We start from the raw sequence: 19,357 nt of genomic DNA, 5'->3' as shown, positions 1-19,357 counted from the left end.
TTCCAGAAACACAACGTACCTTACAAACAACGCATAGGAAAGCGTGACTGCGTTTTCTTCTGCAAGGGCAACCCTCCTATCGAGTTTCCAAGCATTCCGCTCAGCCGCCATCTTGCTCGGCCTACGAAGTAGCCTGAGTCGTTCTTTTAAAGCGAAAGCGTTAGTTCGTTTCTTTCAATGGCTCATACAAAAAAAAACGCGGAGTCTGGTCTAGTGGTACAAAAATATCATCCGCAGCAGTGGCTCATACCCATTAAGCACGAAAAGATTGAATCTCTCGAATCTCATTGATTTGAAATTAAAGTTTACGTTCTTCTTCTTCTCCTCATACCTCCCTAAGGCAGAGGCTACAAATGCTCAGATAAGTGGAGCAAATAGAGTATACATTTATTGAACTCGCCCATACAGTACACAGAACAGCATACGTTTCATTAAGGAACGGGTTCAAAAGAAGCACCCAAACCATCAACCGGCTTGGAAGTAGGCTATGGCCGAAGATACTCGTCAATCGAGAAACGAGGTGAGGCGTGCGAAGTGGCGGGAGGAAGTCGCTGTACCGCGAGTGTTGCTTTCCCTTTTTGAGATGATGCAACATAAATTTGAAGAGCAACGTCCTTGGCACGAGTCTGACCCCGCTATATAAGCGCGCGAAGCCGCAGCTAAGCGTCAAAAACGCGCCGCAGAAGTCGAACTCCGAAAGCAGCAACGCGACGATGCGAGACGGCCATGTACAGAGCAGGCCAAAGCTCGCAGGCAACGGCTTGTCCAAGGTTTACTTGAAAATGCGGTTAGTTATGGTCTTGCAAGAAGTCTGAACCCTCCGAACTTAACGCATTACGAAATGTGCAGCAGGATTTCGTCTTCACGTGTTACAGGAGTGCCACATGCTGCCGAATGTCTTTTTTTTTTTACAGCGAAGCTGCATATGGGCTATGGTGCCATAGAATTTTCGTGTCCGCACACAGAAACTGTCATCATTGATTGCTCGTAGCCCTGTAAGGCAAAGGCTACAAGCACTCGGCTAAGTAAAACGAACAGTGCTTACATTCTTTGTAGTCTCGCAAATGACATAACGAACAGCATGCCGAAAACTGCCATCGGCGGCCTAGGAGAAAACAATGCTTGGCCTCGTCTACGCTCTGTTGTGACTCCGTAAAGAACATAGTTGGCTAGTGCTGAGTATGAGTTCCCATGGGGATGCCACGCGTGTCTATAGGACTCCCGAGGAGCTGCTCGCATACGAAGCGCAACAGCGCCATCTTAGAAGAGGGTATGGGCGACAGCGGTGCGAGGCAGACACCACCGAAGATCGTGCCCGAGAGGGCGAACGCAAGCGGCAGGCCGGACGGGACTACGTGTGTCGCGAATCGGAGAATAGTTTCATAGCTACTCACTTTGCGTGGGTTAGCTGCGATGACACTACCAGCCTCTGGTGATTGTCGATGATTTCAAAGTGGGTATGTCGATGCCGAAAAGGGAGTGGTTTCCACGTTCAGTGTTGGAGACGTTTCGCTTGCGATGCCACACCGATCCGACACAACCAACCACACAGCGGCGTACGTGCATCGATTTGACATTACCAAAGAATGTGCCCGCAGTTGCCAGTGTGCCAACCGGTGTATATCATAGCGACCACAAACTCAATGTGGCCGCCGTTAGTAAGTGACAATGAGTGATGCAGTAAAGTGTTCTTATCACGATGTTTACAGCTCCTCTGGTCATCTTACTTCGCAGGGTGGAATGTCCTTGAGTTTCTTCTTTTCTATTTATTTTTTTTAGTCCGACGCCCTATTCAAGAAGCTGTTTTTCGTGCCGGATTAGTCACACTTGGAATTAGACTCTATGTGGTCGCCGTCAACTTAGCCGTCTAATTAGCCGTCTACAGCGAGTAATGATGTTGGATCACAGCCTTACTCTCAGGCCCTCTGTTTCCGAACCTAGCAGCCAAAAGATAATTCGTAGTTTCATGTAACAACTCTTATCTGAAATGAGCTTAAAACATGTCTCCTTTCCTTCGAAGCAACAAAATATTTTAATTTCTCTCTGCAAGACATTCGTTGCATTCAAGCGGTAATGTGCACTGCGTGCTTCCTTTCAAATAATATACTCACTAATTATGTTTCACTTATTTTGAATTATATTCACGAGTACTGTACTTACTCTCGTAATACATTGAACGCGGTACACAAGCTTGCGTTCGAAGGAGTTTTAGTAGACTAAATATTAGGTTAACTTACCTGTCGGGATTAAACTCGAGAGGGTTCGAAAAATATCGTGGGTCTCTTTGTATCTGGTACAACGCTGCCATGACGCTTGTACCTGCTTTGTACTTGATGCCATTGTATTCGAAGTCTTCTTTCGCCTGTCGATTTACATTCCTGCAAAGCAATGTTTCGTGGGAGATCACATGCCTTAGAGCGTTATATCATGTACCTTCCTGCAGCAAAAAAAAAAAAAATAATCAATTTACCGCTAAGCATTTCGCTCTCATAAAGTTGCTGAATAATTCTCCACCTCCGTTACGAGCACCAGCAGTGCCCCAAAAAGGCTCTCGCAGCTCGAACAGCAATTAAAACCGTAAACACGTACTTTATTTCTTAAGTAAGTGGCGATTCGCTTGTACACACGTTCTGGACTACTAATCAATCAATAACAGAATATATTATGATACAAATACATTCACCAGAGCAAGCTCGCAGTTTTGCCACATCTATCTTCAAAATAAATTTAGTTAAAACACAACGTCGCTGAATAATTGCAGAAATGGTTCGCCGATGTGCCTATGCTTAAATACAATAGGTGCATTGTGGTTGCAACATTGGGAATCCAGGGAGTCTATGGCATCGCTATCCAATGGTACATTTGTAGCAAGCTCCGTTACTGGGTTAAGAAGTCGCGGAGCGTAATCCTTGGTATTCACTCAATAATATTTAACTTCTGAGCAATGCGCCACTTTAGTAAAAAGATCAGATCAGTTTAAACTTCGCATTTGAGAAAACTGGCACATCATAAACATTTTTAGGTCGAATTGGAGCTCGTGGTTTTATTGCCCGCCTGATCCTCAGGTCAAGCGATTTATTTAAATGTATATGTACAACCGTAAACTAAAATATTTCAGATCGAGCAAATGTTTCTACAGTTGTTTTCTGAGAAATAAATACAGAAAACGTGCTCGAGATTTGTTATTTTTGAGGATGCAAGAAACATTTGTGTCGTCGATTCTGCTGACAGCAGCTGTGCAACGATCAATGGCCACTGCGGTGGCCGACTGGCTACGGCGTCACGCTCCTCAGCTTCCGGGCGTTGGCGCGGGCTCAACCCCGGCTACGGCGGCCGCCTTCAGAGAGCGTTGAATGCAAAAAAAACGTCCGTGTACGGTCCATCACGTGCACGTTAGTGAAACCCACGCGGTCAAAAATTATTCTGCAGCCTTCCGTTACGGCGCACCTCAAATTACCATTGTTATTGTGTTTTGGCAAGTTAAACTCCAGAATTTCATGTCACTTTTAAAGCAAGGCCCAACTCCATAACAGAAGCCCTCACCGTTTGTATAGGATGGACCATGTTATGAGTAGGTGTAGGATATATTTCGTTTAAAACCAACTATAGACAGTTACCATTAAGTCACCTAATTAAGCTGCTCTCTCGGGTCCTCGTCTGCAGATATTCAGCGCAATTTAATGCCAAGTCTAGTTCTTTGGCTAGAGTTCTCAATGTTTGTCACAGTGAGTGTACTCACGTTAATCCTGGAGGGTAAAGTCGTAGCGTTTCATCCACTACGTGTTCCAGGTATTTCAGCTTTTTCATGACGGTTTCATAATCCAAGGAGCCCTAAAAACACGAATGCAAGTTACTTCATACAGAATTCAAGATTTCACAAGCGACACGTAACTGTTTCATTGAAAACTTAATCTCGAACCGAAACTTCATTATCTTTAGCTTCACATAGAATAACGGGTGGCAGTCAGGCGGAGTTTTTAGGTTCGTTCGAGCTGAGAACCTCGTTTTCTGTGGTACGCAAGGTGGATTGAAAAGCTAGGGATCTAAGCATCCTTGGTGTCCAAAGTATGCACGAACTAGTGAATGACTGCGAGCAGGTCCAAGCATGCATTGCTCATGCCACTTTAAGTACATTTTTCATACTTAACCTGACCAGCAAAAAGTAGTAAATCTTTGTCACCACTTCGCAAATAGCTCGGGAAGAGATGGACAATGTCTTTGTGCGTCCCTGCTCGCATAGAGCATCGGCCTCACATTAACTTTCCTCAACGTCCACGATGTCAAGACTGTCATACTTTGTGATCGCTCGAAGAGGTGGACTTTTCTTTCTTTTCATTATTGGAATAGCCAGCCGAAATGCCACTTAATTACGCGGGACCTCATCACGTAGTAAACAACGAAATCTAGTTACAAAATATAGCGATCATTTTTTCTGACGAAACAACCGCACATATATTTCCATGTCCGCAAAAAGCATTCTAGATCTTGAGCTTTAGCAAGATCGAAAAGCCCGACCCTCGTCTCATCATGAAACCGGCGTCACTTACGTCGGGACCGACGGCATCGATGACTTCTCGCCGAAGCTTCTCTTGGACATCAGGGTGTTTCGCGAGGGAGTACGCTATGTAACTCAGAACCGTTGCTGTAGATTCAAACCTGCATTTATTGAAGCTACGTTAGTTACATCTAACGCATTATCATTGAACACAGGCAACATACATTCTGCAACAAAACTACACTGAATCACAATGACAATCACAATTGTCAAAGTGCTTGCGTTCATATATATCAGACGCTCGACCTTTCTACGAACTATGTTGCTTATTCTTTTTCACGGACTAATCTACCTATAACCCTGTTTCTATATTGAGGATTTGATTGTGTCTTGAGACCACATCAGTTCAGGTAAATTCTCGTGCTGGCGATTAGCATGAAAGGCAACCAGAATTCAATTACTCGTTGTTTACGCATAACGTCAGGTGCGCTTTTAATTCTTACCCGGCTATGAAAAGCGCTGCAGCGTTCGTTGTAATTTCTTCGGTTGTCAGAGCCCTCTTTCTGGCACTTCCTGAAAGTGAACAAGAAGAATTTCTTTTAACTCGTTCTTCGTAACATTCCGAGAGAATTTATGCGTTCACTTTTTGAAAAGTTCAGTGTTCAATGTTGTATACAATGTTCTTGCAGTCATGAATGACGTTCCTTTCTTCCTCTTTATGCTCTATGTAATTTTTTTGTACTTCCTCTCTCATGGCGCAATACTCCCATTGTAACCAATGATGTATCTATAATTAAATAAATAAATCGAAAACTAAAAAATAGCACTATCTGTAATTTCATAGATGTGTATGTAAGCAAAGTAACATAGCACACGTTTTTACGGGGAGGTTGACTAATACCATATGAGCTTTAAAACAGCGTTAGACACAGGTCTGCTTAATGTCAGTTCATTACAAAGGACATTACAAAGAGTATAAACCATGAAAATAGTGATTCTATTAGGAGTCGCAAGCACCTCACTGTCACATTCGTAAGCCCTGACAATCGCGAGGACATCGTGCTCCCTTTTATTTCATTCTTGCTTAGTAGCTGGATTGTTCTTTTAAAAGGACTTGTGCTCGACGTCTAAGCAAGCAGAGAGTGGCATTATATCTTAGCCGAGAATTCATAAATAGCACCAGCCCTCTGAACCTGGTTATAAGCCACGCATTTTCTGAAGGTAACGGGTGGATTGGTTAAAGTAGAGCCAAGGCTGCAGGTAAATTGAGTCCTGCACTCTGTGTATCGTGACAGTAAGAAGAATTTTGGAACTGTTTGGTACGACAAAAGGGCTTAAGCATTGGAAAATTCGAATGTATTAAATTACAGCATATATATTGAACATATTCGATATAATGATATTATATTCGTGTATTTATATATATTTTGAAGACTGAATCTTACAACCGTTGTTTCTTTATTAGAAACCACGGCCATTTTTCAAATCAGTTGATCCCTAATGGAGTTAGATGACGTGAAATTTGGGGCTATCTGATAGTCGCTACAACACCCCGCTTCGCTCCCCGAAATGCGCTTAACTATTCCTACACAGTACATTGAGCGAAAGGTTATTGTCACTTCTCGAAAAGTATCGTTGCTACAAGAAGTGGTTCGTGAATCAGCTTCATAAGTGGCAATATTTTCGCGCCGTAAGGTCCTCTGGTCCTATAACGGACAAATGCTTTGCGACTATCTGCCGTTGAGATACTCGTTTTCATATCACCTGGTCACTTATTTACTTCTTGAGGCAAACGCTTTCTCTTATGATTATCGCTGTGTATTGAGCTATCCACAACGGTTTTACGTCTTTTTCGATGAACAGTATTTCTTTTCATATTTGCGTTGATATATGGCGATATGTGTTTTCTCGTACGCAGTCGTATTCGATTACCTCTTCCATTACGGCTCTTCCAAAGATTACATAATTTTTGCTAAATTTACCTTGCGGAGCAGCTGAGGACGTTTGAGTATTGCACCATTTGTGATCAGGATGCTACATATTATTCGAAAACACGCAAATGTCATTTATATGTTTACGTGCTTTCATGTTAATTTCACCGTGAGGACATCCTTAGCTATATTCCTCACTTTAAACAGTTACGCAGCATGATAGAAAAGGCTATCAAAGGGAAACGAATTTACGGAGTCACCATTTGCAACTTTTTTATCGCCACGTTCCTCTTCTGCCTCGATGTACTCCGCGTCGAGCAGATCTTGCAAGAAGTCATGCATTCGCAGCTGCCACGGGATTGAAAAAGAAAGATAGCCTAATCTCGTTCCCCAAAAGGCAATTGATCACTATGACAATTTTCCCTTGGCGCCAGTGATCTGGCTGCTTTCACTCAAGAAAGCAGGTAAAGCCTGCTTTTTTTTGCATTCTCATTACACGCAGTAGACTAATTGAATCTAAGATCTTAATATTTCAACAGATCGTCACGTCTAGTGTGGATTAAAAGAAAGGCTTGTGGACGCCCGACAACACATGGGCTTCGCTGATATTAACTGAAGCAATTACTTTAGGCAGACTAACAAGGTCATTCCCGAGTGGAAGTACGACCTCGTTCTATCATATAATAATGTTGACGAAATGGAGCGCTAAAATTCGGAAGCAAAAAGGCAAGCGACATGCCATGGCGCTATTGCAACACCCTTGCGGAACGCTCCTATCGCTTGCATTTTTTCCTTCCGAATGTTCGCGCTGGTATCCTCGTGTTAGTTTCACTATGAGCCGAACAAGGAATTCAGCTAGTCGCAACAGTCCGTTTGTCACCTGCGAGTGAACGCAATATGAATACACGACGGCAGTGTCATGTATTGACAAAAAAGCCGACAGTATAGTGTCTGTGGTCATCTTGAGTTTCTCAAACTATTTCGTAAAGCACAATTAGTTAGCCGATTAGTTACATTTATCTGTGCAAAATTTTATATATGCGTTTTAGAGCAAAGGTAGTATTTCATATGTTGTAGAGCAGGCTCACAAACACCTACTAAAGTTGTTGTTGTTATTACGTTATGATTTACGTGGGTCTGTTCCCTGAGTGCTGAATATGGTCCGCTTGATATGAAAAAAGAAAAATATAAAAAAATGCGTGCGTGCTTGCGCATCTGGACAGCAGCGCTCTCAATCGCGTTTAGAAAGAACGAGGGCCGCTTGCCAATCGCAAAGAAAATTACTGGGCTCGGTTTCAAGTCTATGTCCCCGTCTATTTTGCGAAAATCTAAATCCGCTACGGACCTAATGAGAAGCCTGCGCTGAACACAGACGCAAACTATAGAGTTTCATGCAATTACCTATACAGCAAACACTGGCGCTAGTTTTAGTGGAGCTACAATTAGGGTGGTTGGGCCATCATAGGAATTATGGTTAGCACATGTATTTGCCTAAACTTCGTCCTTCTCGCTGTGCATGTTGATCATCTTCGACAAAGTACTGTATTATAAATAACTAAGAAAGTTCGACAGAACCCATCACACGATGACTGCAGATGGTAATTCATTAGCATGGAATCAACGTAGCGATATGATGTACTGGCACCGTCAGAATCACGATCATATCTTATTATTAGAAGTTTGGCCACATTACAACAATTTAGTTTGCAGAAGGAGGTCCCATAGTCAAAGACTGTATCGGGACCTCCTGTACAAGAATAGTTAATATAGTTAACATCTCAAAGCCACACTAGCATATAATTAGGAACTATACAAGCAACAAGAAAAAAAAACGGTTACAGAACAAAATACTAAATTGATTACAAATAATAACAAAGTTTAGCATATCTCATGGTAGGAGGAGAAGTTGTGCGGGAACAAAATGCCAACAGTTTATTTACAGCAACAAAAGAAAAAGGAGAAAATAAAGCTAAGGAAGACCGACTACAGTAATCCCCTGGCCCCGATCGAATACTCAATAGGGCACTACGCAATCTCGATTACGGGTCGATCGAGAAACTAACAAAATACATTAACGAGTGTTGGGCTCACGGCAAGCTGCCCCGGCAATGGAAAGAAGCAAATATCACACTGATACCGAAACCCGGCAAGAAATTACAGCTGGAGAACCTGCGCCCCATCTCCCTCACGTCCTGCGTGGGCAAGTTAATGGAGCACGCGTTTCTCAATAGACTCACGTATTACCTCGAGGACAACGACTTATTTCCACACACCATGATTGGGTTCAGAAGACATCTCTCCACGCAAGACGCCCTTCTGCAACTAAAACACCAAATCATAGACAATCCGGGGCGTTCGACGAGAGCCATCCTCGGGCTGGACCTGAAGAGGGCCTTCGATAACGTTCGCCACGATGCCATATTGCGACAAATAGACAAGCTAAATCTCGGCCTGCACACGTACAACTACGTCCGAGACTTCCTCACGGGAAGAACCGCTCGCATGCGAGTGGGGAAACTACAGTCAGAGCAAATGAACATCGGCAGCTCGGGCACCCCGCAGGGCTCGGTGATCTCGCCAATGCTCTTCAACCTCGTCCTGCTGGGGTTGCCCGACCGATTGTTTCAAATCGAAGGACTGCATCACACGCTATACGTGGATGATATTACGATCTGGACGACAACGGGCAGCGACGGAGCGATCGAGCAACGTTTACAACAGGCCATCCAATGCGTAGAAAACTACCTCGTGGGCACGGGACTCGCCTGCTCGGCCAAAAAATCCGAACTGCTGCTATATAGACCAGTCAGAAAGGGGCGCCCACCTAAATGCTACACCCCCCTGGGAAAGCAAAAGATCCAATTAACGGCATCAAATGGCCTACCCATCCCGATAGTAGAGAAAATCCGGGTACTAGGAATGATGATAGAGCATAAGGGTGGCAATGGCGAAGCACTTCGCAAGATAACGGCAAAGGCCACCAGCACGATGCAGCTCATTCGACGCATCACCAACAAACACGCGGGCATGCGCGAAGGCAGCGTCATCCGACTCATACAAGCCTTCGTCATTTCTCCGTTAAGGTACACGGCAGCGTTTCACAACTGGACGGTTGCGGAAAAAAACAAGCTCAACGCGCTCATACGCAAGGCGTACAAATGTGCGTTGGGACTTGCGCCTGGAGCTAGCACCACCAAGCTCTTGGAACTAGGCCTACACAATACGCTCGAAGAACTCGTGGAGGCGCAACAAGTGTCCCAACTTGAACGCCTATCCAAGACCCGCCCGGGCAGACACGTACTTGAAAATCTCGGCATCACATACCACTCGCAACACGGCGTCAAAGTAGACATGCCAAGACCCATACGCGAGCAACTATACGTACCCCCATTGCCTCGCAACATGCACCCCCAACACCACACGGGGAGGCGTAATGCCAGGGCACAACAAATGAACGAAAGTTACTCTAACGACAAGGAGGCGGTCTTCACCGACGCAGCCCGATATTGAGACAGGAAGAGTTTCGTGGCGGCAGTTACTAGCCACCGAGGCAACCACCTCACGAGCGTCACCGTGAACACGGCACATGCCGAAGCGGCAGAGGAACTGGCCCTCACACAAACCAAAGCTACATACGTGATCTGCGACTCGCAAACGGCAATTCGCAATTTTGCAAATGGGCGCATCTCGCAAGAGGCGTATCACATACTCCAGCGACATCCCATACACAAGGGAGAGGCCGACGTTGATAACCGGAGGCATTTGCTACGGATCCCGGCACACACTGGAATGAGCACCCCCAACGAAGCGGCTCACGGCGTTGCTTGAGGCCTGACTCACCGAGCAGCATCGGAGGAAGAGCCCCCGCGGGGTACTGCAAACGTCTGCGCATGGGAGGATCGTATGACCAGTTTTCACGACATCACGGCACACTACCAATTACAAAGGCGCATATACCCATTCCCTCACGCTAGGTTAGACAGGACGCAAGCAGTACACTTCAGACAATTACAAACAGACTCTTACAGAAACCCTAGACTCATGCACGCCATGTATCCAGACATGTACACTACAAACAGATGCACATCGTGTGGCGAGGTTGCCACACTAAATCACATGCTATGGGAGTGTCGGGAACTAACAAACAAGTCGGGCAGTGCCGACCCCTCCGTCTCTTCCACCGCCAGCCTCCAGTCACGCTGGATGACCGCACTGCTCAGCTCTGACCTGACAGCACAACTCTGGGCCGTCCAGCGAGCCGAGGAAGCCGCTTCGAGACAAGGTCTCGGAACCGCGTCCGCGGCGGGTGCCCAGACCCACTAAAAAGACGCCGGACTCAAATCTTGTTGATTTGAAATAAAAATTACGCTCTCTCTCTTTTTGAAACTGTGATAAAGATCTTGCGTTTTTCATTATAAAAGGAAGAGTGTTCCATATTGATATGGAAGTGAATTCTACAGTGTGTTTACCTTAGTTAGTGCGGCTTCTTTGTAAAAGAAAATTGTTATTCAGCGCAAATCTGGTGGTGCTATGAATCATCAGATTAGATGGTGAAAATGGTATTGATGGTAGCTCATCATTCATAAATCTGTAGAAAAAAATACCTAGGTTGTATTTAGTGAGGTAAATATGTTATTCTCGCGTAGTAGGTAAGTGGCATTAAAAAAGCGTGGACTGTAAGTAATTATTCTTATGGCTCGGTTCTGAGCTGCCTGGAGAGACGCAATATGAGTATTATAGGTGTTACCCCAACATAACATGCCGTAAGTAATGTGACTGTGGAGAAAAAGTGATAAAGTGAGAGTAATGTGGTACGTGTGAAATAAGGGCGTGTTTTAATTAAGATGCGTGTAGGATAAGCTGTTTTCTTTTTTATCTGAGCGATATGATTGTGATATTTCAAATTACAATCAAGTGCAATACCAAGGAAAGATGAACTCTGAGGAAGGCGGCGAAGACCAAAAGTGATAGGTGGAATGGATGGTATGTTTCGCTGATGTGAAGAGAATACAGCAAAGTTTGTTTTAAATACATTAATAGATAACATGTTAACATTACACCACCTTAGAATATTTTATAAGTCAGCGTTTAAACTTATTAACGAGAGATGAGATGTCTTTTTGAAAGGTGAATATAGTGGTGTCATCCGCGTACAGAATGCATGTTGTGGAAGAAAGACAGTTAGGTAAATCATTCTATAAACCAAAAGCAGAAGTGGCCCCAGGATAAATCTCTGAGGCACACCAATATTCATAATTCGCTGTCGAGAATAAGCATTGGAAATAGAAATAACTTGAACTTTCTTATATAAGTAGCTTCATAGTAATGAGAGAGCAGGTGCACGAATGCCGATTGCTTCGAGCTTAGAGAAAACGATATTATTTATGCTGTCAAATGCTTGCGTTAGATCGATAAACACTGAGGCGGCGAGAAATCCTTCGCTAATTAATTTATTAGTCGGTCAGTAAGATGAATGAGTGCTAGCTCTGTGGAATATCCATGAGGAAAACCAAACTGTCATGAAGAGAGGATATTAAATTTAGAAAGGTATTTCGTTAGCCGAATTTCAATATGTGTCTCAATAAATTTCCCGATGAATGGTAGAATGCAAGTAGGTCTGTAGTTATTTAATAATGAGCTATCGCCTTTTTTAAAAACGGATTATCCTTCCATACTTAAGTTCAGACGGAAATAAACCAGTCGTATAATAAATTAACAATAAATGAAAGTATATCTGCAATTAAGTGCACAAGTAATTGAATGTTAGCAGGGTGGACCTCACCAATTCCCGCGCTTGTTATATTTAGAATATTTATAACAGCAGTTATTTCGTCTGGCGTTGTAGGAAATAAAAAGAATGAATAAAGTAGACGGTTCATGCTGATGGCCTGCGTAGGAGAAGGTAAAATGTTAAGAAAGAAAAAACTACTTAGAGCCTCAGCTATATCGCTAGAGAAATTGAGCTCCACTCCATCATTTAAAATTCTGGATATTTGGTTTAGTCGTGTGTTCTTGTTTAAAAAGGAATTGACAATCTCTCATTTTTTTGTGCTATTCGCCACTTGTAAATTTTTTTGCTCGAAATGCAATCGTTTAGCTGATTTTAGTTTACAGGTAAGGGTGTTACATAAGTTTTTATAACGAGCACGTAAGTTCATATTAAACGGTTGCCGTTTGCGCAGTGCTGTTAATAACTGCTGCGAGATCTATGGATTGTGAGAAAATGCTACAGTTTTTTTACATTTCTTTTTGCAGGCGAACTGTCGTAAGTATGATATAATGCGTGAAAAAAATGTGGAAAAGGCTTTCTGCGGGTCGTTTAGTGATTTAATTTCAGAACAATTTGTATCAGCAACAGCAGTTATGAAGCCGACTTTCTCCAGAACATCTTTAGTATGTGAAGGTGGGCAAGGTCGTACGTTGGAATTGAAGCGTAAGAGCAGGGCATAATGATCAGTGATGTCGATGTGCAAAACTTTGGCCTCTGGTAAATGAAGAAGGTTACAAAGAGCATGATCAATAACTGTACCTGTGCCGTTAGAAACTTCACGTGAGGGGACGTCAATTAAACAACCATATCCGTAGCTACGGAACTAAATAGTATAGTGGATACATATGGCTGATGTTTCATCAAGTAAATAATATTTATATCACCCATTATAACAACATATTTATTTTCTAGTGATATAGTGTGTGAAATATGATCAAGATTGGTACAGAAATCATTAACTGACGATGAAGGAGAACAGTAAATTCAGCCAAATATGAAATTCTTGTTCTCGGGAGCAAGAAAGCAGTTACTGAATTCAATCCAAACAGATTCGCAATTAGTAATTGTTAAGGAAAGGTCTTGTCTTCTTCGATAAGCAATATTAAGAGAAAGACGTATGACCGCACCACCGTCACAGCTCGTTAATTTATTGTATTCTGATTTGTAGTTCGGCAAGCAATGCAAATTTTTGTCGTCGTCAGATAACCAAGTTTTAGTAATGCAAATTAGTGAAAACGAACTAGTTAGCGATGCGAGTAAATTATCGATTGCGTCGAAGTGTTTACGAAGACTACTCGCGTTAAAATGTATGATCGAATGAAATCCGCTTAAAAGAGAAGTCACTTAATGGGGTTTCAGTAGGGAAGCCATAATGGTTATGTCAGTTGATTAAATAATAAGCTCTTGTCTATCTTGGTTAGGTCAGATTCGTCTCTAATGCGGAGAACTTTCCTGTTAGTAGTCTCCCTAGCCTTGATCTGGCAGTTCGTCATCCAAAGGAACATTCAGTTCCTATGTTTATTCAAAGATATGGATTTGGAAAGGAGAGCCTTGTTAGATGGGGTCGGATGCTTGTTTAAAAAGATGGGTGCATTATATAAGCCAGAAAATATAATGTCACTAAGACAGTGTTTGACGTTACGCGCTTTGCTCACAAAATCAGCTTTCTCAGTTCTGGAACAGAACCGACCACTGATATTTTCCTTGTCGTTAGCTCTGGTTGATACGCGGTGAACAATGTCTAAATTGCTAGGCGATACGGGACAGCCAATTTTGTTTCCTACTGTTTTCATTATTGCTATACAGTCCTCTTTTTGGGGGCAGAGAATGCCCCTGATCTCGACATTGTCAAAGCGAGAGTACTGTTCAAGCTTCTCCATCTTGCGAGTGAATGACTGGTTCTGAGATTTCAGTTATTTGTTCTCATGAATTAGAGTAGCATTTTGGCTACGTAGTTCTCCCATAAGTGCGTTGAGGTGCTCGGCGCATGTATTCAAGGAATCACCTTCTTTTTTAGCTCAACAACATCAATCCCAGACTACTTTATTCTTAGCAAGATTTTACCAAAGACTAGTTCATACGTATTTTTAGCCATGTTGTTAACCTTAACTTCCAGCTCCTCAATTTTTTTCGATAGTTCTGCACTCGTCGGCATGGTATGACTATTAGACAGAGACTCGGATAGAAAAAGAAGGAAAACCAAACGGTTGATGGCAGCAGCAGCAGCAGCAGAAAATAAAGGAATTGAAGGAAAACTTAGGAATACCTGCGCAAACAGAGTATTCAGGGTAAGATGTGGATCACGCAATGCCGCTGCTGCCAGTGAAGAGCAGGCGTCGATGTCGGCTTGTTTATAGGGCGCGCCGCGATAGCAGCGATCTCCAGTGGTGATTTTGCCGATGCCAGAAGCAGACCACGAAGTGGCTACGCAGTCGCAGATTCACCCCGTGTGGATGATTCAGCGCAGTCCAGGGAAGCAAGGCGGCGGCATCGCACCACGAAGACGGTCACCGAAGAAACAGTGACCGACAAGAACAGCTCCGCAACCAGACGATTCAGGGTTAGATGTGGATCATGCAATGCCGCTGCTGCCAGTAAAACGCCACAAACGACTTATATATTAGACGTATAATGTAACGAGACTCCTCTTTCGCGCATCCCTAACAATATTCGGCACCATTTAGCGCCGCTACCACAAAGCAGGCACGTGGCCGCCGGGATGCATGGCGCGCCGGTGCGTGCGAACGCTGATAAACGGGGGATCTTCCCCCCGGGCTCCTCTCTCGCGCTTCTCTCTGGACACGCCGCGTCATCAAGTGGCACTGCCCAGAAGTCCGCGCGCGGTCTCTGAGACGACAAAGGTGGCGCACCGGGGCCTGCAAACGCTGCGAATTGTTCTGTCGCTTGCCGCACACACAGTGGCACATGCTCAGTGACCCACGTTGACGAAAGGTTCATTGAAGAGCGGCAAATACCCATTGAATTTATGGCGCACATCGCTAAAGCATTGGCGTCCAAGGCGTTCCGTTGCAAAGTCCCACATACCTAGTGCATTTGTGGCGCAGCCGGCTAATGCATCGGGTTGCTGTCCTTCAGGAACGCTTGTTACATGGGCTCGTTTCCGCTAAGCATTGGAGAAATTTAAAGGATCTTTTCCGTCATTGTAGAGCAGCACATTGCCAGTGGCGCATACACCTAGTTAGCCAAGTTGGCGTCAGAGACTTTCATTGAAGAGCTCATAGTCACATACTCAGTGACTTAAGATGGCATCGAATGGGTTCATTGGCGACCAGCACAGACCAAGTGGCACGTACTCAGTACTCCATGTTAGCGTCAAAGCGTTTCTTCGAACAGTGACACCTACGCAGTCCCGACTCTACAGTGACCTAAGTCAGCGTAAAAGGTTCGGTGAAGAGCAGCACGTGTGTAGACATTGCCATGTACTCATTGACCCAAGTTTGTGTGATAGTTGGTTTCGAACCCTGTTACTTCCACACGGCAGCCTGACGAGTTACATCATTCCATCACTTACTACCGAGTCACCCAAGAAGGTCGGAAAACGGTTAGATACGAACATGGAAAGATAGTGCAAGGAAGATAATGAACGTGAGTGCAGAGTCAGCAGCATCCGCAGCATCAAGCGCGCGGCAGCGGCTCGAGCTAGGGGGACTGTGCTCGGTGCATCCTAGAACCAGCTGTCATTACGAACCTCAATAAATCTCCTTTATAAGTGGTGGAGCCCTGCGTTCCACTCTGCCATCCTGGAACACCATTCTCGGACGCTGTCCTCTGCCATGCTGGACTCTGACCAGCAGTGTCTTCCATCGCCACCCGTCCGTTGTGCTGGCACCGTTCGCCAGCGGGAGCCTCCCATCTTCAGCGGAACCGACGAAAACGACGTTGAAGAGTGGCAGTCGTCCTACGAACGGGTGAGCGTTCACAACGAATGGAATTACTCGAACAAGCTGGATTACTTATCATTCTACCGCGCGGGCGTGGCCAGTCTCTGGTTCAGAAAAAGTGAGAGGGATATCTGAACGTAGTCGGCGTTCAAGACGTCGATTGCAGACGTATTTCACCGACCCGCCGTCAGGAAACTCCGAGCCGAGAAGCGTTTGCGTACACGCGCACAGGATACGGGTGAGACATACACAAGCTATATAGAACCCATTCTCGATTTGTGCAGGCAAGTGAACCCTGCCATGACGGAAGTGGAAAAGATGAAGCACGTCATGAAGGGAATCGATGATGACGCGTTCCAGATGCTCTGGCCAAGGACCCGCGCACTGTTGGCGACGTTATCAGCTTGTGCCACAGCTGTGATGAATTACGTAACCAGCGAGCTTTGACAAGGCGGCATCCCACACCAAATGCAGCGTCACTCTGCAGCCTGACCACCGGCCCTGAACAAGCTTCCCTGATAACCCAAATCAAGTATTTCGTCCGTGAAGAAGTCGCACGACAGCTATCGCTGGTGTCCGTCAATCAGAAGTCTGCTAGCACTTTGCGGTCTCATGTCCCTAACGTGATCCATGAAGAGGCCGCCGAAGCGCTGCCGGCTGTTCGCTAGCAGGTTACCTTGGCTACACCGGTCACTTATGCTATGCTTGCTGCGATGGCCCCTCGCAGTGTGCTCGTGCGTCACTTCCAGCAGCCTGTGCACCGCCCTCCCCTTCCCGTCCCCTGGGCCACCACAGCCGTCGCTAATCCGTGGCGTACGCCGGAAAATCGCCCTATAAGCTTTGTATGCAGGTATCCCGGTCATGTCGCAAAGTTCTGCCACCGCCGATCGAAGGCGTTCGATGACGATTGGCGAGCGCCCTATGCGCCGCCTGATCCAAATGAGCCTTATGGACTCTTCGACCCATCCCCAGCTCGCTCGCAGACTGATCGCCGTCCTCGATTTGAATGTCTCCGGTCACTCTTCCCACGTCACCGATCGCTTTCCCCTATGTGTCAACGATCCGTCCCTAACGAAGAGGGAGACGCAGTTCCCGAGGCATGAACTGCGCAAGTGTCGACATGCCGAAGTCCTCCTCCTTTACCTGCCACTGTCATTGATGTGTTTAACAAAGTTGTCGTTACAGACGCCCTCGTCGATACCGGTGCCGCTATTTCCACTATGGATGCCAGGTTTTGCAGCTCGCTTCGTAACGTGACGATGTCGCTGTCTGGACTGTCGCTTCGAACGGCGAGTGCTCAACCCATTCGCCTTACCGCTGATTGTACAGCCCGTGTCACCATACATGACGTTTATACACGATTGAGTTCTTAGTTCTTTCATCGTGCTCTGACGCCGTTATTCTAGGATGGGATTTTCTCTCACGCCACAAGGCCATCATCAATTGCGCTCGGGCCGAGATTGAACTTTCCCACCTTGGTCACCTGGTGTCGGCCGATGCTCGTCCTACTGCTAAGATTGTCTTGAAAGAAGACACCTGTATTCCCACGGGCTCTTCATCATTCGTACCAGTCTTGTGGAGTACTATATCAGATGGGACGGTCTTCTTCATGCCTGTCTCATCACTTTGTTACCCGAAAAGCGCTTCCTTTGCCCTATGCAGCTCTTGACCTTGCCGCCGGTGTTGATTTACAGCTTGCCGTATTACCAGCTAACTAAAACAGAGCGGAATGCGATCAATTCGTGCTTAAGGAAAGCCTACAAGATCGCCCTACAAACTCCGCAGTGCGCCCGAACCGAAAAAGTCATGTCTCTAGGGATTCATAATACATTCGAGGAACTGGCAGAAGCTCAACTTAAAATTCGAAGAAACAGACTCGCACAAACGACCACGGGTAGGAAACTCCTTGGCAGACTCGGGTATCACGAGCTACTTGAAAAACACAACCAAACTAAGCCCATCCCCACAATAATCAGAAGCAGCATCAAAGTGGTGCCAATACCCAGAAATATGGACCCAACTCTACATGCAGGCAGAAGAGAAGCCAGAGCTGCATGCATTGAAAAAACGCACTGCGACAAACCAAACTCCCGCTTCGTGGACGCGGCAAGATACCCAGGCAGGCAGAGAAGAACGGTAGCTGCTGTCACTGACTACATGGGCAGAGAAATCATTAGCGCCTCCACTCACAACACCACTATCGTGGAAGCAGAAGAAATCGCAATAGCCCTTGCTATCAAAGCGACGGAACCAAACCAACAACAAATAACCATCCTATCAGACTCTCAAGCGGCATGCAGAAGCTACCTCAGGGGACGAGTATGCACAGCAGCCTATAGGATTATACAATATATAAAATCCCGGGCCGGATTTCACCTTTTATTGGGTACCCGGTCATGAGGGAATCAGAGGAAACGAAGAGGCTGACAGAGTAGCTCGTGCGCATGCTACACCCCACGGGTGCTCACAGGACGCCTCTGACGACCCTATCCCAATTGACCAGGACTATTCTGCAATTTTAAACTAGCACAGAGGAAATAGAATGAAGCTACCACCCTCAGATAAGAATCTCAGTAAGGAAGAACAGGTTATATGGAGAAAGCTGCAAACCTATACATATAACAACCTGCACATTCTCCATAAAATTCATCCGTAAAGATATACAGACACATGCCCATGGTGCGGAGCCACGCCAACCTTTGACCACATCTCATGGGCATGCACGGCATATCCACAAAAGACAAGCACAGAAATTAAGGAGCATACACAATGGGAGGAGGCGCTATCCAGTTCACAAGAAGAGGTCCAAAGGGCCATCATCCCACAAGCAAGACGGCGCGCGGAAGCCAGTGGGGCCCTTGTCTAGGGGCTCCACCCATTGAGCGTTTTATTCTTCAATAATGTTCTTCTTTGCCGCTGGTGTCAGCACGATGCTCATTTACAATCATCTTTCATCGCCGCTATCACTGCTCCGCAGCGAATGCCGTAGTTACGACGAGTGGGTCGATTCAACACGAATTGCCTCCGTCCTCGACCAAGTGCCTTCTTCTGCCGTCCATGAACTGAGTGCCCTCTCCGTCCCTGACTCAACATGAAATGGTGTGTTCAGCCCATTCATCGCCGAAGATCTGACACATTCGCAGTGATCTCAACTTCACGCATTCATTCAGTACTTCCGCCGTTCTTTCGACGTTGCGCAAACATCTCTTGGCCGTGCATCGACAGTCGAGCATCCCATCGACACTGGCTCTCACTCACC

At 45.5% G+C, this 19,357-nt stretch overlaps 1 protein-coding gene across 1 annotated transcript in view; it reads right to left on the bottom strand.

The window, feature by feature from the left end:
* Positions 1 to 19,357, bottom strand: part of LOC142578192 (cytochrome P450 3A14-like) — a 37,425-nt gene that overhangs the window by 3,286 nt on the left and 14,782 nt on the right. The window contains exons 8-12 of the mRNA XM_075687594.1: positions 6,687 to 6,774; positions 4,999 to 5,068; positions 4,548 to 4,656; positions 3,740 to 3,831; positions 2,238 to 2,378 (exon numbers count right to left, since the gene is read on the bottom strand). Coding sequence (XP_075543709.1) covers positions 2,238 to 2,378; positions 3,740 to 3,831; positions 4,548 to 4,656; positions 4,999 to 5,068; positions 6,687 to 6,774 — 500 coding nt within the window. The remainder of the gene's footprint in view (positions 1 to 2,237; positions 2,379 to 3,739; positions 3,832 to 4,547; positions 4,657 to 4,998; positions 5,069 to 6,686; positions 6,775 to 19,357) is intronic.

This window comes from Dermacentor variabilis, chromosome 4 (assembly GCF_050947875.1).
Source record: "Dermacentor variabilis isolate Ectoservices chromosome 4, ASM5094787v1, whole genome shotgun sequence".
NCBI lineage: Eukaryota > Metazoa > Arthropoda > Arachnida > Ixodida > Ixodidae > Dermacentor > Dermacentor variabilis.
Note: the sequence above shows the minus strand (reverse complement) of the source record. Positions and strands in the feature narration are given on the sequence as shown.